The following is a 22,965-nucleotide window of genomic DNA, read 5'->3' as shown; positions in this document are numbered from 1 at the left end:
ATCAAATTGCTGAGTTTCCATGTGAGAAAAACCAGATGGGATTCCAAATGAGTAAATGGGAGTTGACCATGGTGCAGAAGCAACCCTTGAGTGGGTTCCAGCTAGTGATTGGTAACCAACTGAAACGGATGATGCACTGTATAAGTGTGACTCAGGTGTAGCAGAAAACATTGAAGGTGTGGCAACAGAAGATTCTACTACAGCTGCATCAAATGATACAGTCTTGGATGTTGATGGTTGTTCAGACATGGTTAACTTGTCCAAAAGCTATCCTAACGATTCGATGGGAACTCGTGATGAGGCAAGATTAAAGGAAGGAAAGTAATCAGGAGTAGCAGGATAAAAATTAATCCCAGTTCCAAAATGAAACGGGGTGTTAGATGGGGGATCCTCTACTATCTCCTCTATGGAAATCAAACCAGGTGGAAGAGGTTGACCGTCAGGTCCGTAAAATATTTCTGGAGTCGAAGAAGGTGTAGTTTCTGCAGTGACAGATGTTGGAGGAGTAACAACTTTTGGATACTAAAATTCAAAGTCCAGATGTTCAGGTAATTGAACTACCGTCTCAAAGGGAGGTTCTTGAACAACTCCTAGTTCAAATGTAACCTCGGTTTGAACTGGAATGCATTCTGAACCAACTCTAGATGGAGTTGTTTCAGGTTCAGAAGTATCTCTTGGTTGAAAATTTTCAAATTGATGATCAATTTGTTGTTGGAAAACCTTGTTTACTACTACACTAGGATTAGTACTAGTGTCCTTAGGTAACTTCGAAACTTCCTCTTTAAAGGTGGATGTACCAGAAAGAATTGGAGTAACTGGAGTTTCTGAAGATGTTGAAATGAATGTTCAAAATAAACCAGATGAACTAGACTCAGTTAAACGAGACTGCTTTGTCTGAATTGGTTTCTCTTCCAAAGGCAAAGACGGTTGACTCACTAATCTCCACGAATGACGGGGTTTTGATTGACTTTCTTCCACGATTGCAGATTACTTGATCAACTTAAAAATCAACTAAGGGAAAATGATGTTATTTCGTGGTCAATTTATTTTAACGACACTTTAGACACAACTTTGCTTTTTCAGTTTTAAAGAGTCGAGAAAAAGCTAAAGATGACTCTAGTCGCCTTCGATTTTTAATGAGCCTGAAAGGACAAGTGCTCAGATGGACCTTTTCTTTTAGAGAGTCGAAAAGGAACGAAAGTGACTACTCTAGAGAATCTAGACAAAAAGGTTTACTAGACCAATCGCAAAACTACAATATACACCTTGGTGATAAATTAAAGAGAAATTACCAAGGACTTTACGTACGACAGTCAATCTTCCCGAATGTTGTGTTCAGTGCATTGCGATCGATAAGGCGGTAGACTCGGTTTCCTATGGATAAAGGATTTAAGCCTATTGGGGTCTCCCATTATATATGCAACGGTACAGGGAGCACAAGTCCGTGCTAGCACTTGTTGTATCAAAGAGGAGGAATCACCCAACCTTCAATGAAAATGATAGCCACTAGGTTTAACGACGCCGGAACACGTCTCTAGCCTAGACCTCTAAATGTGTTGCGTTAGATTCCAAAGCGTTGTTAAGTTCATTGAGGTTCATTTTAAGTTGATCTTTCTTAAAAGTTTTCCTTTGATGGTTCACCGTGAAATGTGATCTGAAATTCCTAAAGATGCATCTACAATGATAAGCAATCTTTTCGTTTATTTGACCAATGAAAATCCTAACTACAAAGGATAGAGCATAGAAGCACTTTTTAAGAAAACAGCATAGATCACACACTAGTGCAATTCCCTAAAACATCCTTTTGTGCACACAAACCAAAATGCTAAAATGCAAATGCATGTATTTGTTTTCAACTCTCCTTAATGTGAATGATTCAAGAAGGAAAAGTAAATGCAGCAATGACTCAAAATGTTTCACACAAAATGGCAATTTTCGATAGTTTTTTCTTCAAAGAAAGGAAGACTCAAAACGACACTTTAAAATTTGAAGAAATATCTTTTCAACACTTTGAACGAATTCAAATCAAATCAAATGCACCAAAATAGTTTAATCCATAGGCTATGAAGGAGGATTTTGTGACACTTCACTTTTTCGACGAAAATTGAAGATTTTACAACACTTTTTCTATCGAAACGAAAAATCGATTAACACTACTTTTGAAAATGGATTGTAAATGAAAAACAAACACACAAAAACATTCACCAACCCTAATCTAAATAGAAGCTGATCTAAGTGATGTAAGTTGGCTTCAGTGATGAGATATTCTTTAAATTCAACAAGCAACCAAACAGGAATGAAAACTAGTAAAAAAACCTCAACTCCTAGATGGGAAAATTGAGTTTCAGTTATCCATCGCAGGTTGTAGTGATAGATAGTGCGATGCATAGCACTTTTCCCATTTGGGAATTGAGATGCATAGCAGGTTATAGTTCAGGACAGTGCGATGGTCGCAGGGAGCGATTCTGAAAGTGTTTTTGGCTCGAATTTGCAGCAGTTTTCAATGGATTAAGCTTGATTTTAATGAGCAATAATAATTAAAGTGTAATGGAATGTCTTATGAGGCTACTAAGCTACCAAAAGGGAATTTTGATGCTTTTTCAAATCAAATGCTCAAGATATAAACTAAACTAGAGATTGACTGAAGTAGCATTTATCTACTACACAATTGTATAACAAAAGTGGTTCAAAAGCTTCCTGGCTAGCTTTAGACTCTATCTATAGTTTATATAATTCAACATAGAGCAAGAAATAGCAAAAAAAAATCATCGTTCCCTAGCGGAGTCGCCAATTTGTTTATGGGAAAACTAGTATTTCTAAGAAATGCTAGCCCTCTAATTTTGGTAGCTAACCTAGAAACAACAGCCCAAGCAATTCACTATCTTTCCTATGAGTGATAGATAAGAAAGAGATTATGAAATACCAACCTGTAACTTTCGCTTGAATCCTTGCTTGATCTCTCTCTCCTTTGGCTGATCCCATAACTCCTCCCCATACTTAACACGCTTGGAGAGTACCTGCACAGCTACAGAAACAAAGACCTGTCAAATCATAATGATCCATCACAGCATAAACATCATAGAATCAGAAATGTGATAAACAAATGAATGCATTTATAGTTAACACATTCAATTGGGAAAAATCTTGAAGAACTTTATTGAGAACAATAAGAATTACAACCCATAAGAAGTCTGATCCAGCACCATCCTCCCAGCGTCAAGCCTTCTTCACCTCATGAATTAGCAAGAACATACCAACAATAACACAATGCTCTCACCTCAATACTGAAACTGGCAACACTTCCTTACAACTCAGAATAATTCAGCCTCCTGATCCCTTGGATGGGAGATCCTTTCATAGATGATTGCAGGAGGTTGAGTCATCAATGGGGATGATGAATGCCTTTTTAATTTTAGGAATTGGTTCCATGAAAGAGGGAAATTGGAGGTGGTTTACTAATTCCTTTAGTCATCCTTGGGCGAACTCAGAGGGGCAAGTGGCACAAGAGAAGTTTCTAGAAGTTTCCATGAGCACCCAACTCTCAAAATCTCTCGGAATTTTGTCCTACCTCGCCCATCACACCTTCTAGAGGGAAAAACTGCGATGCATATCACTCTGATAGTGCAGGACCTGCTATGCATAGCACCCTAACACAGGGCTTTCAGCAATGATTCATTTTAGGTAGTTTCTAGATGATTTTTGAGATGGAACTTTTGGGGAATGAGGCATTCAGATGACTTAGTTCCTTTAGGGAATAAAACAACTATTTTAGGGGTTGATGAACCCTAATACATCGACATGTGAGTTGGGGTTGATGTGCCCAAATATGTCTATAACAAGTTCCTCCAGTTGCGCGAGCCGTTCTTCCAAAGCCCCGTGGTCTTCCATGCCTGTTATTGTCGCAATTCGTAAACTAGGTACAATGTATTCCATTAGCATTACGGCTTCCCTATCGTAGACTAACCGGAAAGGTGTCTATCTCGTTAACTTCTTGCACATGGTTCGGTATGCCCATAGCACAGCAAGGATGCACAAGTCCCAATCATTTCGCTGCGCATTACATACCTTGGTCAACAAAGTCTCCAAAATCTTGTTGAATGCTTCGATGGTCCCATTCGCTTGCAGATGGTATGGCGTACTCTGTTGATGATATATCTAGAATTCCTCAGTGAGCGTGCTGATAATCTCATTTAGGAAGTGTGTTCCATGGTTGCTCATTAAAATTTTGGGACATCGAAACCATGTCAACACATTCTCGAACAAAAATTTTGCAGCTGTAGCAGCCATGCAGTCCTTAACCGGTCATGCTTCGGCCCACCGGGTCAAGTATTTTGTCACGGTGATGATATAGCATGCACCTGTCTTCCCTTGAGGTGCGATAGGCCCCACAAAGTTGATTGCCCATTTTTCGAACGGTTGTAGCGTCATCTGTGGCTTGAGTGGCATTTCATCCCTCCGCGATGGTTTCCCAGTCCGTTGACATACATCGCAAGCCCGACAGTACGCTTTTGAGTCTTGATGTAGAGTTGGCCACCATAGACCCGCATGGAGAATCTTCTATGTTGTGGCGTGTCCCACATAATGTCCTCCTGCAACCCCCCCATGTGCTTTAGCAAGGATCTGTCCTCGCTCAAATTCAGGTACATATCTATGTAATATTTCATCGTTGCCCATTTTGTAGAGGTGCCCTACAATAACAGTAAAGTCTGCTGCGTGTATTACCAGTTCTTTCTTCTGCTGCACAGAATACCCCGGTGGCACGGTTCCTGTGGTTAAGAAGTGGATTATATCCTCAAAGTGGCCATCCGCAACGCGTAGTGCATAGAGTTGTGCATCAGGTAGTCCCTCCTCTAAGTTTGTGGGCTCTTCACCGTTCTCAATTCGGGACAGGTGATCTGGGTCTACATTTAGACATCCTGGCTTTACGATGACTTCAAAATCATATTCCTGAAACAATAACAACCATCGACAAATGCGCCCCCCAAAACAGGCTTATTGACTAAGTATTTTAACGCTGAATGATCAGTATACATCTTAAAGTGTCCCCCGAGCAAATAGTGGCAGTATTTCTGGAGCGCGTACACCATTGCCAACCCCTCATGCTCAGTGGTGGAGTAGTTCTTTTCAGCTTTGGACAATCGTCGGCTTGTGAACGCGATTGGGTGATCAATTCCTTCTGCTCCTTCTTGTGTGAGTACCATGCCCAGCGTGATACACGACGCATCAACATGTACGTGAAATTCGATGTCCCATTTTGGAAAGACCAAAATGGGCGCTGATGCCATCTTTTCCTTGAGAGTTTCCAAACTTTTGTTACATTCCTCATTCCAACAATAAGTGGCATCCTTTTTCAACAACTATTCCATCGGTGTCATGATCTATGCGTAGCTCTTGATGAACTTTCGATAGTACCTAGTGTGTCCCAGTGTGGCACGCAATTGTTTGACACTTCGCGGTGCTTGCAAATTGAGTATGACAGCGATCTTCGTTGGGTCTACCATCAGGCCTTGCCTGCAGACCACATGGTCGAGCAAGTTCCCGAAGGGGATGAGGAAAGTACACTTCTTTAGATTTAGTGCAATCTGGTGCCATCGGCAAGTATCCAACATTAACCGTAAGCTCGCGACATGTTTCTTGACTAACCCAAATACGGTCCAATCATCAAGATATACTTCCAAGAACTTATGTATAAATTCCTTGAATGCAGCTACCACAACGCGCGAGAATATCACCGACGCGTTCTTCAGTCCAAAGGGCATCACAGTGTACTGAAAACAACCCCATTCGGTGGTGAAAGTTGTTTTACTCCTGTCCTCTGGCACGATCTTGATCTGGTGATACCCCGAGAAACCATCCGTGAAGGAGTAGGCTTCCTATCCACCCACATTTTCCAGTACCTTGTCTGTAAATGGCATCAGAAAGGGATCGTTAACACATGCATCATTAAGCATCCTGAGATCCACGTCGATGCGAATTTCACGTTCCTGTTTTTTCTCCTGTACAAACATAGAACTTACCCAGTTGGATTCCTCCACTCGTTCAATTATCCCTGCTGCAAGCATTTTGTCCAATTCTTCGCGGACCCTCACTTTGTATTTTGGATTCAACCGATAAGGCCGCTACTTGACTGGCTTCGCATCTAGTTTTAGAGTTATCTTCATCATCCCTAGGTTGTTGAGGATTCCTTTTAACTCCGTGATTTTAGTTGGGAATAAGTCTTGATATTCTCGAAGTAACTCGACGACCTTTTCCACCGTGGCATCATCCCAATAGTCCCCAAGCATCGCATACTTCGGCTCCTCCTTTGTACCAATGTTCACCTGTTTTGTTTTCAGCGGTGCGGTGATGTCAGGGTCCTTGATCACGAGTCCTTGAACCTCGCAACTCCCCTCTATTTCCAGAATATTGATGTTTCTGGGGTCATCCTCATCATCCTCTATCTGCACGTTGTAACATTCCAGGGCCTGGCTCAACTGACGCGACCAATCTGGCTGCACTATTTCTTCCGGTTCCAGTGGTACTTTGAAAATGGTGGCCTTCACAACTTGTAGTGCATCATCAACAGTATCCATCCATTGGTCCTCAAATAAGAATGTCAATAAGAACCTCTCGTGCAAGATATCCCATTTGCCTGTACCATGTCAAAGTTCTGTTTCAATATACCAGTTCCATGGGATGACATCCAAGGTATGATAAAATAAGTTTGCCCACTCCGGCTGGGGCTCTTCTCCATAGGCCTAGGTCCATCTGGTGAGGTGCATGCACGGGTCATCACGTCCATCGTATTTCTCAGTTATTCGTAGTTCCGGCTTCCCAAACCTTATCTGCATCATCTACCTGCAACCGCACCAGTCTTCAAAGGTTCCTTCATGTGTCCCCCACCAACGCGCTTGTGTTGCACGCAATGCGCATTTTAACGCATCGAACCGATGGTGCTTTGGTATTGCGCATTCAAACTTGGTCAGGAATTCATCTACTGTTGTCAACCCATCGTACATTGGCAGTTCTCGATCCTGAGCTTTTACGCAATACAACAACCTAGTCATCATGTTGTAGTTTAACATTGTTACCCCATTTAACCGATTATGCCACCGCTCGTCTTCCTCATCTGAATCTGTAGTGCAGGACTCTGCATGCTCCCACGATATTCTTCCTTTTGCAGTCGGATTGACCCAATCTTGATTTCGTGCAGTGATCTTATAGATGAAATCCAGTTCATCATCACTTCCTTCATCACGGACGGGTTCCGTGTAGCGCGCTCCTTTAGCCGGGTCTAGCGGAATAACTACGCGGAGTGACTTCTTCTCGAATATCATTTTCCACTTCTTTAAATTAATGACCCCATTCATATCTGTGGCCCAGTCTATCCCTAACAACGCAGGGTAAGGGCTATTGTCATCCACGATTTCTATTACCTCAAAGTCTGTTTGTGTGCTCACACCTTCTATATCTACTGTGATTCCTTGCAGTCTCCCCATGGGAAAGATCTTGTTGGTTTTCCATCCGCAATTGAATAGGAGACCATTGCAGTGTGGGCTTGCCCATGTGCTCCCAAGTCTGTTTAGGTAGCACATTTGCATCCAAGCCTAAGTCCAAGATAACCTGATCCATCTCATAGTCGTCGATTTGCGCTGTTAACCACATCTCCCGTCTAGTACGCGAAGCATGTTTCCCTAATTTTCGGACCACGCGGGGTTCACCTGACCCTGCGCATCTAGTTATCAGCTCTTGTAATCCTTTAACCGCCCTACTATTGCGAAGCAATTTCATGCATGTCTCTAAAAAGGTAGTTAGCATTGAGGGATCCCTTTTCGACTCGGGTTGATCCTTACTACCTGGGGTAGAGACCTCTGCGAAGCTCTTCCTAGCTTCTAGATCTGTCTCCTTGCGAACCCCTGCATCGTCCTTGGTTAATTTCCTCTTATCCTCCCCTGTGGTTGCGCCACTTCTGAGCACCATGTTCACGTTGGGGTCTTCCTCTTGCAGTTCGACCCTCATCATTTGGATGTTCTACGTCGCCGTAGGTTGCACTGCCTTCTTCTCACATATCTGTGCTATCAATGTGGGGCAATCTATCATTTCATGATCGAACTACTCACAATAAGGGCACGATATTCTGGTTGGGTTGGTACAGTCCCGCGCGTAGTGCCCTGGTCTGCCACAGTTATAGCAGATTAGCTGCCCGCGGCCCCTTCCTAGCCCCATTCCCCGTCCTCGTCCTCACCCCTGGAACCCACCACGCGCCATCGCTGCGGCTGGATCCTGACCTCGCACCTCAGTCTGCATCCTGTAGGCAGGTGTTCGATCCATCAATAATTCATAACTCCAGTAGTCCCGTTCATCATGGCCCACCGATCTGCAAAAATTGCAAAATAGCTGCTGGGGGGTCTGGGTAAACTTTTGCAGTAGGTGACAGTTGTATGTGGTGTGCTTTCCTCCCACCTGACAGATTGTGCACCAGAGCAAGGGTGCCACGCTTGGCCCTACCTGTGCCTCTGGTCGTAATGGCATTGGTCCCCCCCCTGCCAAATAATTCGCGAATATCAGACAATGATCCTTATCGTGACCCTGGCCTTTGCATTTCACGCACCACACTTCTTCCCATGCTTCTGGGTGGGGTGCCTTTTCTTGTTTTAAGTTCTACATTTCTAAACACAGGTTTTGTATTTGCATGTGGATTTGTTGAACTCCCAACACTAGATCCTATATTGGAGTTTCATGCAACCTCATCGCTGTCTCTAATGCTTCAGCCTGGGTTGAGATCTTTTGTTGTGATAGTGCCATCCTCAGGTGTGGCGTTAAATACGCCACAAACCACGCGTAGTGTTGTGCATCCGTCAGTGTCATGTTAGCCTCTTGAATCATACTTTTTAGCCTCTGATCCAGGTCCCAAGGGGTTTCCCCTGGCAACATTACGATCTCCTTAAACCTGATGATCGAATCTGTCTCTAATTTCGGCCAGCTAAACTCTTTTTTCAATGCCTCCTAGATCTTTGCTATTCCTGCATTCGGGTGATCGCCTGAGTGTTTTATATACCATGTCAATGCATGGTCCTGCAACGCGCTAACCAGAGTAGCTTTTTTGATGTTATCGTCCATAACTCCGTGTGCTTCCCACACTGCCCTTACTACGAACCAAAACTGTTCTGGATCTTCACTTCCTGCTCCTTTGAATACCGGCAGCTTGATCGCGCTTGTCATTTTTAACTCTTGGTCTGTGCATGGGTATGCTAGGGCCTATTATGACCTCGTACCACTTATTCAATCTCTTTCTTCGTAAGGCTTCAAAATTCCAACATCAGACATCCCTTAGGCAGATCCTAGTCCCGACAATGGAACCATTTGTTGGCTTACTGGGCCCTGACCCAGGTTCAGAAGAGTTATTAGCTAAACAAATCCTGCAACTACCGGCCCTTTTGGCAGCAGCCCATGGAGTGCAGACTGAGGTCTCACCCGAGGTAGCAGGGGAGGGTGCTAGAACCAGGTTTCTGCACCCTTGGGATGTCTTGATGTGGTCTGGAGGGGTCGCGAACCGTTTTGTGGCCTCGCGCCACTCTAGATTATTATTGCGAAGATCCACGCGGGTGTACTTTCTTATTAATGAAATTATTATAGATCTGATCTTCTTGTTATCGTCTTTAAGCAAACATTTAACAATAAAACCTAGTGCACACGATTATAAAAAGATATAAACTCATATAATAGATGCATAAACCAGAACACAATAGATCCACGATACTTCAGAAACCACTTATCTTTATTAAAATCTTCCGTCAATACAACCAGATCTACCCTACGCACTCAGCTGCAGGGGTCCACGCACACAGTTGCGAACTCTACCAGGTCTCTGCGCACATAGCTGCAGAGCCTCTATCTATCTACCAACACCCTTGACTCAGACTTACAGACGCAGATAATACTGTCTTCACAAACCCATAACACTAAGATCAACCAAAAACAAGAACTGCCTTCTACCCTTAGAGCCTCGCTCTATTTATACATTCCCATGGTTCATGGACCATGGGCAGGCTGACTTACTTCCTATTATTCTATATTATTTCTGGGCGGACAACCCTTTGACTCGACCTATTACATTTCGCGCTCTGCGCATTTCGGAGATTTACAATATTATTACCCTAACTTATAGGCTTTAAGCCCCAAAACCGTTACGCGGGGCCTTCGCTACCCAACAGAGGATCAAAAAAATTAATGATTCAAAGGAGCTGCAAAAGAAAATCAAAGAGCTGAAGAAGGAGGAGCATATTTTGATAGAAAGAACTATGCCTTGGTAGGATGAGGCCCTATATCTATCACATGCAGTGGACGAGAAGCTTCAGGAGCTTCGACAAAGGGAGACAAAATTGGCAAAGAAGGTTGCATAGCATGTCACAGAGGCACTATTAGAAGAAGTGTGCAGTGAGAAAAAGCAGTTGGCAAAGATTCTGCAACAATTCAACAAGGCATACAACAACATTGCAGACAATATCAAAGGCAAAGAAGCTGAGTGACTCGGATGAGTCACATGTGAATGTAGGGGGCATAGTGGGCGGAGCCCAACTTGGCCAGATTTTGGGCAAGAAATCTGATCTTTGTGGAGCACACAATAGAAAAGATGCCACGAGTACGAAGTGGACCGCGCAATAGAGCAGAGGAGCACAAAGAAGATCGTGCAACATAGGGGCTTCACGACAAAGCCCCTCCCTTTTGTAAAAAGAATAAAATACTGTAAAATTTGATGGTCTTGGACCATAGTCCCTTGTATTTTGGAAACCATGGGATCGGGTCCATGGTAATTTAGCGATGTAATCCCTCATGTAATAATATATATAGGGATGAATAATAAAGAAGGAAGGAATCGAATTGATCCATATCTATGTTTATGGTGATATTTTTGTGATCTATACTTTGGAGAAAGGGCGAGGCTCCGCAGTTGAGTGCGCGGATGCCTGGGTCTATAGCTTAGTGCGTAGACTCTCTGTAGCTTAGTGTGCAGACAACCTGCAACTGTCTACGCAAGGAAAGAACTGTTTGTTGTACCAAATTCTTTATTATAAGAAATAGTTCTTGTGGATGTAGTCCCACATTGGGACGAACCACAATAAAATATGTGTCTTCATGTGTTTTTCTTATTATCTGCACTTTATTTCAGTACTGTGATGCTTATGGATGTTTATGTTATGTTTAAACGATGAATGAAATTATGTGAAGTAATATATAAGTGCAAAGTAGTTGATGTATGTAAAGTAGGTTATAAGTATTAAAGCATAAAGAAAATACAAAAGTGCCACATCACAACATCCCTCAAGCTGCAGAAACGTGGTTCAACAACCTCCCATAGTCACTTCGCGTGAGATTGAGACTTGCATGCAGGTCACAGCCGAGAGGGAAAGTGATTGACGGTTTTGTTGGTGCGCAGTAAAATCTGAACCTAGGCCAGCCCAACCAAAGCCAACACACCCACATAGTCTCCTTTTACTCTCCCCATCAAAGAACCTGACTGGAAATGTTTGCCACACATATTTATATTTGCAAATCCAAGTTCTATTGTTCTTCCTGAATGATCCCATATCATTGAAGAGTGTGATTTCCTTGATGATGTCTTCCGTGACCTTCATTGGTTTTTGATCAAAGATAAGGGCGCTTCTACTTTTCCATATGGTCCACAAGATATAATAGGACAGATTTCTGAACCTTATGTTATTATAATACCACGCCTTAATACACGAAATGAAAGAAATATATTTCCCCACATATTTTAACTTTAGTAACCCCCTTCACCCTTCCCAAACCTTCCATGCATAACAACAAAAGGTGCACTAGACATTCTGGACCCTTCATACATATCACACAGAGTCCTCGGCCAACAAAACCATGTTTTTGAAGATTATTCCAAGTCAATAGTCTGTCATTGACAACAAGCGAGCACAAGCTTCTTATTTTATATGGGATGTTTCCTTTCTAGGTGTTCTGTATCCATACATGACTAACATATTTCTTCTCGGCTCCAGGTAAAACAAAATAAATGTCTTTGACCCTTGTCATACCCTACTTAAGGCTGTCTCCCCACACCATTTGATCATTTTCCCCTTGATCTTCTAAACTGATTCATGTGCTTCTAATAATTGTAATATACCTCTCCCATTCTTCTGCAAGATTGTCATATAGTCCAAGATCTGTGGCCTTGATCCATCATTGTCGATCAATGCTCTAACCCCTGTGTGATAAATCTATCTCAGTAAAAAGACTCCTTTACTATGAATGATGGTAAGTAATTATTCTGATAAGGAGTGATTCCCAATCATCCCTTTAATAGCATCTAGACCGATATGAATCCTTGAACCATCACAGGCCGCCCATCTAATAAATCCTGACAGCCAATTAAGATTATGTAACATACTTCTGGAGATATAAGAAGTGCTAGTTTTTTTCCTCGCTCCTCTACCTATCCAAGTAGAAAAATCCAGTACGTACATATATTTATCTTTTATAACAAGAGCCCAAAGTCCCTTACAAGAAAATGCTCTCCACATGTTGTTGATGATCAAAGTGAGATTAAAGGATGAGGTATCTATAATACCCCAACCACGGTCTTCAATAGGTTAAGCTACGTCTTTCAACAATGGGTCGAGAAAACTCACAAATTTTGTAAAACAGATTTCAACATAACTATTCTTCCTCCCATTGAAAGCTATCTATGTTTCCAACTCCCAAGTTTGTTCTAAAATCTACCAATCAACAATTGCAAGTGCAAATTGTAGTAACATGTAGGTTTCAAAATAAAACCCAGATAAGAAAAACCCTCATCAATGCAAATATAATTAACACCAAACAGCTCCGAAATCTCCTTGCTCCTATCTTTCTCTCCATGGACCCCAATTAGCAATGATTTCCCCTCATTCATACATAGCAGAAAGACCTGTCCTAATGATATAATAATCCTTAAAATGAAGTCCCATTCCTTGATAGATGATTGACCTCGAACAATAGATCATCAACAAACATTAAGTGTGTAATGACAATTTGCCTAGAAATCCTAACTCCAGAGATATGTCCTTCCTCCTAGCCGCTTTTCATTTTCCTAATCAAACAATCTATAACCAGTGAAAAAAAAGAAAAAAAAGAAAAAGAAAAAGCACATCCCTGCAGCAAAACTCTAAATGGCTTAAAAAAAAACATAGTCAAAAATCCATTGATTATAACTGCAAAGCGATTTGATACACCCCATAATCCAATTGGTATTCCAAATAGACATACCAATTTTGATCAAAACAAATTTAAAAAACTCCCAATCAATACAATAATATTTTTTTTAAGGAAGAAAAAGCTAAATTATATTATATTGAGTCAATATAACAGTTACAAAATGTAACATATCACGCTGATGTGACCGGATAAGCTGGGGATATGGAACACAAATACATAAACAGATCCGTGTAGATGAGACACATCGTGCAAAAAGCAAAGGGGGAATCGGCGGAAAAAACATATATATGCCATACAAAAGCAAGGAAAACAAAAAAGGGTTGAGAGAATCAGATCTGATAATCAAAGAGAGAAGTCAAGAATGGAAAATGCTTCCCCTCCAGACTTTACCTCCAAGGACCAGCAGCCTGGATCAAGATGAAGACCGTTCTTGGACAGGCTGTCTGCAAGCTGGTTCTGTGCCCTGTAGATGTGCTTGATGGTGCATTCTCGCAAGTGGCCCCAAAAGAACATGATCCTGTCCATCCAGGCAGAGAGGTGGGGGCGTTTGATGAGGCATTTTCCATTTACATGATCGACCATGATCTTTGAGTCCCCAAAGATGGAAATAGTGCCTATAACAAAATAAATAATAGAATAATATGCCTCGATGAGAGCAACCTTAAAAAGCTTTCTTTTTCCGAATTTATATGGAGTGAATCATTTCTTGAGCAATCCCAATAACACCTTGTATCTGCCTCCAAATTCAAAACCAATAAAATCGATAAAATAATTATTGAATCAAAACCAAAACAGTCACCGCTGTACAGCCGTCCCAATCCATATAAACCAAAACAGTTGGCGAGCTGTTGTCATGTCCGCGGGATAGGCAATCTTTTTCAAGAAAAAACGAACAGATTGTTCGTTCAATTTTCTGTGCACTTTATGCACCAAGCGTATTGGTTTCCTTACTTATTGATTTATCATTCGCTCACATGGATGGAATCTTTAGACCTTTAGTGCCGAGAGAGTCCCATCAAATGATTGAATTGATTTAAAATTTAGTTTAAATGTTGAGTTAAAAAATCTCACTTAACCCACAAGATAAAGAAAAATGAAAAAAATAAAATAAAATTGAATGATCAATTAGTATTAACAATTACCTGCTATCTATATAAATATAAGCAAAGCCAAATACATTTTTTTTCAGAAAAGGAAATTATCATAGATTATATTAAGAGAATATAACAATTATATTACATAGCAAACAGCTCATCAAAATCTTGTCACTGATAACCAGAGTGATCCGACAGCAGATATCAAAAGCCAAATACATACTTCTATATAAACTTTCAAAAAACGACGAAAAAATTGCATAAAGAAAAACACAGCGTCAACCTAAATTCCAGATTTCCAAGCATGAAAACATTTCATTGTCCAAAGATTTACAGTGCATTTCATTGTCCAAAGATTTACTACTGTAGTAGGGCAATCAATACTATAACCCCTTTAAATTAGAGATTGCATTCTGACCAAAAAAAATTACAAGAACTTAAATGCCAAATCTCTAATCAGGAAAACTTTGAAACACACATGAGACATTACACACAGTTATGCATGTGTTAACACACAAATAGTTATTGCTCGATTATATAGAGTTAATATTTTGTTACAAGATTTAAACTTATTTTTAATTTAGTACTAGGGGTTGGGAGAATATCTGAAACATCTTTAACAACAGTATTTCTAACCACTAACAAACTAGTTTTTTATTTAAAAAATGTAAATATTTATTTTAAATATATGTTTATTTCTTTTATATATAAAATTTTTAATTTAGAGTGTAAGTCATTAAAAACATTTTTTTGTTAACTATGTCTATATTATATAGAACAAATGAGAATAAACAATATTTTAAGTAAGACATGTGAATTTTTCCAAATCAGAATATATCTATTTTGATTTTGGATCTATTAAGGCCTAGAGATAGATGTAAATTTTCTTCAAATTTTGCACTCAAAAATATATTTAGGTGCTTAGTATATCAGAAGTTGAAATAGATCTATGTTAGTTTTAACAAAATTAAGATATGGTTATGCAATTATGTTCTTAATTGTTTTTTAATATTTGTTATTCTCTAAATAATTTAATTATGTGGTTTTGAAGTTGAAATTTAATTATTAATTTTTTTGATAAAATCATAATATTTTATTATTTCATCCTTAAAATTTTTAATATATGTATTTATATATCAAAAGGGACCACCTATAATCACATTATGCTGCTGCCTAGAAAACCTCCTGATAGATATACCTATATATATACACATTGGTTCAAACTCCATGGGTGAGCCTAAATTCCAGATTTCCAAGCAGGAAAACATTTCATTGTCCAAAGATTTACTACTGTAATAGGGCAATCAATACTATAACCCCTTTAAATTACAGATTGCATTCTGACCAAAAAATAATTACAAGAACTTAAATGCCAAATCTCTAATCAGGAAAACTTTGAAACACATGAGACATTACACAGTTATGCATGTGTTAACACACAATTAGTTATTGCTCGATTATATAGAGTTTATATTTTGTTACAAGATTTAAACTAATTTTTAATTTAGTACTAGGGGTTGGGAGAATATCTGAAACATCTTTAACAACGGTATTTCTAACCACTAACAAACTAGTTTTTTATTTAAAAAATGTAAATATTAATTTTAAATATATGTTTATTTTTTTTATATATAAAATTTTTAATTTAGAGTGTAAATCATAAAAAAACATTTTTTTTGTTAACTATGTGTATATTATATAGAAGAAATGAGAATAAACAATTTTTTAAGTAAGACATGTGAATTTTTCCAAATCAGTATACATTTATTTTGATTTTGGATCTATCAAGGCCTAGAGATAGATGCAAATTTTTCTTCAAATTTTGCACTCAAAAATATATTTAGGTGATTAGTATATCCTAAGTTGAAATAGATCTATGTTGGTTTTAACAAAATTAAGATATGGTTATGCAATTATGTTTTTAATTGTTTTTTTTAATATTTGTTATTCTCTAAATAATTTAATTATGTGGTTTTGAAGTTGGAATTTAATTATTAAATTTTTGATAAAATCATAATATTTTATTATTTCATCCTTAAAATTTTTAATATATATATATATATATATATATCAAAAGGGACCACCTATAATCACATTAAGCTGCTTTCTAGAAAACCTCTTGACCTATATATATGATGATGATGATGATGATGATGATGGTTAACGTCCACTGAGACCAAATAATGATCTATCGGACCTAAAAAGACAAATTATTTATTTTGATTTAAGATTTTATTCCTATGCTCAAAAAGCTTGGAGAGAAGCCTCCCGAGTTCACTATAATTTTGGCGTTGTAAAAGGCTAGTAAGGTCAGTATTGTAACAAAGGTTGTGAAATTGAGATCTAATGTGGTTGTATGTAGGGCACTCTAAGAGGAAGTGGTTTTCATCCTCGATGCTCCTATTCTCACAAATATGGCAGATACTTTCTATCCATGGCGTTTTAGGAACTGTCCAACGGCCAGTTTCACTATGGAGCTCATGAGAATTCGTTCTAATCTTTGCTATATTAATTTTCTTCTTTGAGCTAGTTAAAATAGAGAGATACTTTTGATCTTCAAGGGTGGGGTTGATGACCCTCTTATAATAACTTAATTTTCTTTTAGATGCTAAATCTTTCTCACACCACAATTTTTCTTTGAACTTAGAAGTAACAATATCTTTAATGTTATTTATGTTTTGCAAAGCATCATTCTCATTGATCTCCCAATAGTTTAACCAGGCCCTTGTGTCCTTATGCCATCCTCGGTTAAGCCTTAGGTGGTTTTGGCTGGAATTTAAAGCTAGCTTAGGAAGTTTATGATTGTCTATGTTATTGAACTTGTGCTTGTACACCAGAAACCTGAGCATAGCTAGGCTCTAAATAGGAGAAAGACCTGCTTCTATAAGGAGAATAGGATAGGGTGTATTACTTTTAATTTTCAGGTTATAAATTATAAAACGCTTCTGGATTTGCTCAATCTTTCTCCATGATTCTCTGGAGATGCTGCAGCCCCAAACTTCACAGCCATATAAGATAATAGGAATGACTAAAGTTTCAAAGAGGAACTTCTTTTTATCCCACATTATGAGGTTTGCAGTTTTACAATTATTTTCAAGACCAAAATAAGCTTTCCATCCCCCATTGATCCTTTTCTCAATGCTATGGTTCCAGTTGAGCTTGTGATGGATATCAATTCCTAGGTACTTGTAAGAATACACTTCCTCCAAGTTATTATTGTCATACATAAAATTAGCGCAAGTGTCCTTCTTGGATTTGATAATCATAACTTTTGTTTTGTGAGTGTTAACAGTCATACCCATGGTAGAGCAGAAATCCTTAAGAAGCTTGAGTTGCTTGTCATATATATATATAAAGAAGGACCATCTATAATCACATTGAGCTCTTGCCTAGAACACTTTTTGGCCTGGTATGATAGCCCTCAAACTATTCGAAACAAGGTGGCTACCCTTGACTCGCTCACCCATGGGATTTGAACCAATGACATTTACAAACTAGTTGCCTTCAGTAATCCCTGCATCCTTTACAAACTACTGCTTTTAATAATCCCTATAAAACAAAACATTAAAATAATAACTATAATTATTAATAAAATATTTTAATTTTATCAAATTACAAAAATTTAGAAATAAAAATAAAATAATTATAATTATAACTTTTTTTTTTGCCGGTAAGAAAAAATCGTAATTTTATTCATATTGATAAAATTACATTTTGTAGATGCTTGAAGCATATGCAGATGGCTGTTCCTGTATAATGATAGGCAGCAAACAGAAAAACAACACAAAATAGCGGATGGTTGTTCCTGTAATGACAGGAAGGTAACAAAAATAACAAAAAAGTAATGTTGTGCCAGCGGGCCTATGTTTTCTTGCCTTTTTTCTTCTCTACTTTGCGGCAGACTCCAATGTTGGGAGTGGGTACAATTATAGCAAGTTGGCTTTCCTCTGTGTACATTGGTTGTTCTTTATCAGATTCCGATCCTCCGATCCTTAGGAGTTATGTGCTCGTTTGGCCCAGCTTATTTCCAGCGGTAATTCTTGTTGCCGTACCACGTAATTATAATTATAACTATAATTAATAATTAAACTAATTTAGATCTATTTTTATAATTAAGAAGATTAAATTTTTTAAAATACAAATCTCATTTAAAATGAAAAAATGTAGTATCAAAATTTAATAAATCTAGAGCTAATATAAATCTAGAATGGTTTAAATTATATTTTTAAATATAAAAAAACAAACCAACTAAATGTATATAATATAAATTTAACACCCTAAATTTATGTTTTCTCCAATTTCTAACCAAATTTCCCGTAAAATTGATATTATCAAATAAAAACCGAAAAACTCACCACTGACCAGCCGTCACAATCCATATAAACAGTGGGTGAGGTGTTGTCATGTCCGCGGGACATCCAATCTTTTTCAGAAGAAACGAACGGATTGTTCATTCAATTTCCTGTGCAATTTATGCAACAAGCGTAAGCGTATTGGTTATTCACTTATCTTTTTCTGGGTTTTACATAGATGGAATCTTTGAGACCTTTTGAGACCTTTAGTGCCCAGAGTCACATCACATCCCACCTATAAACAAAAAAATTAAAACCTATAACAAATCCGACTTAACCCACAAGTCAAAAGAAAACTATATATAAATTAATGAGAAATAAAAAATGATGATCATTTAGTATTAACAAATACCTGCCATTTATAAACATATAAACAAAGCCACAACCCCAAATACATACATAGCTATAAAACCTGATAAACAGGGATAGAAAATTTGTATTATGAAATATACAACAATAACTTAAATTCCAGATCTCCAAGCAGGAAAACATTTGATTGTCCAAACATTTACTAGTACAATGCTAGTGCAATCAATACTATAACACTTTTAAATTACAGATGGTATTCTCACCCCCAAAACAAAGTTGCAATAACTTGAAATATTCCAGATCTCCAAGGAGGAAAACAGTTCTGTGTACAAAATATCAATCAATACTGTGACCCATTATTTTATTATACTAAGACAGCTCTCTTATAATAACCAGTGTTCATTCATGTGCTGATGCTCAAGCTGTGGTGAGCAGATATCCTTCCACGGTCTTGAACATGCTGGTTGCTGCTTCCTTAATTGGCTCTGCTGGGGGAATTTCGTTACCTGCTGGCTCGAACTCAACACTCCAACTTACAGTGCAAGAATTGGCATCAGCTCCCGGAATTACCTTCAAGGTCGGCCTGAACACTTTGTATATGCTCATAATCTCACCCTCTATTACAGTGTAGGTAACAGTCATATTTGTTTCATCCACAGCATCAATCCTCTCAGTTGCATGGGTCAATATTTTCATTCCTGCAACCAACAGGGAGTTTCTTTTTTTCAATAAGTTAGAAACCATCCTTTAAAACGTTCAAGTTTCAAAAAGTTGATATTTTATACAGGGGAGGGGCATCTTTTTATGTTGATGGTAGATTTGGGAATATTTGATACGGACAAAGTTAATTGTTTGACCTTTTCCATGTTTCTCGGATTTTAGAATATTCTGGTCCCCATAAGCTCTGGGTTCAGGTAATACTTCTATGTGAAAAACCAAATGTTATGCTTCAAAACAAGAATGGAAGAATATTGGACAGAGCTGGTTTCCTGTTAAATTCTCTAAATGAATATGCCGTAAAAGCTTTTATATCACTTCTAACCATGTTGTTAAGAGTCCACAGATACTCTACTCAGACAAAACCAACCAATTTTAATCTACAATATTTTCCTACCTGGATTCTACAGTGTTTTTGCTCATTACAATTTTGAAGCAACAACCAAATATTTTTGCTTAAACAAAAGTAGGCAAACTGAGAAACTAATGTTGAAAACTAAACTCCAGGACCTGCTTCTACAGGCTGTTGTTCCATGGCCACTATCTGCCAGAAATGTATTGCATGGCTATATCCAACACACTAGGTCACACTTTGGCTGAGGCCTGGTAGCCATGCTTTCATTCATAAAATGGGATATATACAGTGGTAGATAACCAGACATCTCAAACTCTGCAACATGTACCGGAAAAAAATTTGCTCAAACAATTTGCTTGTATTCCATTACATAAAACTTTCTGCATTAAGAAAGAGTCAGAATCTATTGCATTTCTTGTAATAACATTCAGTACGAAATGCCAATTTCCAAAGATGGCTTTCAATTTGATTAAACCTTATAGGAGAAAAAATATATATGAAGATACACTGAACAACGCACGCACTGCTTTATTTTCCTTTGTGTACTGTAGTTCTTGTTTTCTTTAAGTCGCATTGAGCATTCCCAATTTTATATATAAAAAGCTATTTCCTTGTAAAAAAAATCAAACCTCTAAGAAACTTGCCCTCAACCAAAAATATTTAATAAAAATTCATATTATTATAGAATAATAAATATAAAATAAATATACACTTGAAAAATATGCATAAATATAAAATAAACATACACTTCCAAACCATGGATATGGAGATAAATTGTTATTCCCATTGTATTCTAGATCTTGAAAAAAGTCAATTAAAATCAACTACCTATTAAATACCAGGACAAGCACAAAGTTAAATCAACTCAACTCCGTCAGGACAAAGGCTTCAAATTTCAATATAAATTATAATTATAATAATAATTATAAATATACATATTAAAAATGCAAATAAAGTATAGATATATTTTATTTTAAAGGTACAAAAATGGAACAAAGTCAATTAAACTCAACAACCTATATCAAGAAAGTCAATTCAACTGCTTATTAAATACCAGAATCTGTAATCTAGTTTGAAAAAGGTAAATTTCAAATTTCAATAAATATTATAAAATAATATATATAAATATAAAAAGCACAATCTGCAACCTAATTCAAGTTTTTGAAAAAAATGAAAATTAAAGATTGAAAATTTCATTATACATTATAAAATAATAAATACAAATATACAATATATTTCAAAATATGTTTATGAAAATAAAAATAAAAAGTTTAATATAAATATATATCTCAAAAATAATATTGTAAAAAGAAAATATAAATAAAAAGTTAAATATAAATATATATTTCAAAAAACTGGTTGTGAAAATAAAAATAAAAAGTTGAACTTTGATGGAGCATAAAAAGGTAATTTTGGTGTTGTTGGGTTTGTATAAAGTATCTATTATTTTTCAGCTTGAAGAATGATATTTTTTTATAGTTATTTTAAAGAGATTTGTTTTTAGTGTGATTTTTTAAAACATTTTTTGATGGAATTTTAGGCTCTAACTTTCTAAATTTTCGTTGGAATTCATTAAAATCACAAGTTTGATTGGTAAACCCTGCACCATAAAAGTGCCCTACGATTTTTTAGGGTGCTAAATTCATATATAATCAAAAAACTAATTTAAATAACACAAATCAAAATTTCATTTCAGTGAAATTCCGACACCAAAATCTCTAAAAAATCACACTAAACACAACTAGACTTTATATATATATATATATATATATATATATATATATTACTGTGTTTATAAAAAATTAAAAACATTATGATAAAGTTTTCTATCGCATCTTTTACTGTAAATATTTTAAAATAAGTTATAATTTTATTTAATTAAAAAAGACACTTTATAAAACTTTATTTATAAAGAACTTAAAAACATAATCTAAATGATATTCAACATAATCATTCATGCAAATGATTACAATACAGTATCGGAAGCATCATCTTGGACTATCAATTGGCCCATCAATTTCAACCTAAACTTCTAAAGAATGGACCCCAAAACTCCATAAATTTCAATCTAAGAAAATCTAGAAACTTCTGCTTACGTCACTTCCAAATTTGAAACTTCAATGAGCGGTGGACAAACTGTTTTTTTTTTTTTAAAGGAAATCAGGTTGTTTCATACCTTCTCCGTACTTGATATGCCTGGTGCTGCCAACGCTTTTGCCATCTCCCTGGATCATCTCAATACTTTTGAATTGAGAAGGCATTATCTTTGGAAACACGGTTGCAGAATCCTGAATGGCTTCCCAGAATTTGTGAGCAGGAACCCTTAAATCTAATTCAACTGTCACAGATTGCGCCATCCTTTAAGCCGAATACTTTACTCAAAAGCCGAATCCTTACTCAAAAGGCAGAGCAGACTGAGAACTATCACTATTGTAAGAGGTGGGGGGTTTGTTTGGTTTATTTATACACAGTTCAGTAAAGATATGGCGATATGGGATTCAATGCATTCTGCCAAATGTAATGAACCCATGTGGCTGGTTCAGAAAAGCTACAGACCCAAGAAAAGTATTGGGTGCTTTTAGGTGTGCACATGTGAACATACTGTGTTTCTTATACGATTTCATAGATGTCAGTTGAAGGGTGGGACAACTCTTCAAACACTGCGGTGAATGCTTCCTTATCAGGTACCATTATGCCATAGTTTTTTGGTAAGTAGAATAAGTTGGTTGGCAAAATGACAGTCCTTATTTGTCGGTGGAACTGTGTTGGTCCTTATCAATAAAGCACAAAGTTCAATGAATTTTACTATAGGTGGTTGTGTTATTTCAAATGAGGGCATTGGAAGAGATTTTAGTCTAATTAATACCTAAAATGTTTGAACATGAACATGGAGTATGCTCTAAAATGGTTTTTGTTTGAGTAAGAGTTAATTTTG

At 37.3% G+C, this 22,965-nt stretch overlaps 1 protein-coding gene across 1 annotated transcript; it reads right to left on the bottom strand.

The window, feature by feature from the left end:
• Positions 1–19,053: 19,053 nt before the first annotated feature.
• On the bottom strand, positions 19,054–22,605 carry LOC149244418 (MLP-like protein 423). Its single transcript, XM_089374843.1, has 2 exons — positions 22,207–22,605; positions 19,054–19,656 (listed from the first exon to the last, which is right to left on the bottom strand). The coding sequence occupies exons 1-2, from the start codon at positions 22,385–22,387 to the stop codon at positions 19,376–19,378; spliced, it is 462 nt and encodes a 153-aa protein (XP_089230969.1). The 5' UTR covers positions 22,388–22,605; the 3' UTR covers positions 19,054–19,375.
• Between the last annotated feature and the right edge of the window lie 360 nt (positions 22,606–22,965).

Source organism: Pinus tabuliformis, chromosome 8 (assembly GCF_031772625.1).
Source record: "Pinus tabuliformis cultivar Carrire ecotype Pingquan chromosome 8, CPIR1, whole genome shotgun sequence".
Taxonomy (NCBI): domain Eukaryota; kingdom Viridiplantae; phylum Streptophyta; class Pinopsida; order Pinales; family Pinaceae; genus Pinus; species Pinus tabuliformis.
The sequence above is the reverse complement of the archived record's forward strand: the minus strand, read 5'-3'. Positions and strand labels throughout refer to the sequence as shown.

Coding starts and splice junctions, on each gene's coding strand:
- LOC149244418 (XM_089374843.1), bottom strand. CDS start 22,387: ATGGCGCAATCTGTGACAGTTGAATTAGATTTAAGGGTTCCTGCTCAC. Junction 19,657..22,206: donor GCATATCAAGTACGGAGAAG/GTATGAAACAAC, acceptor TGTTGGTTGCAG/GAATGAAAATATTGACCCAT.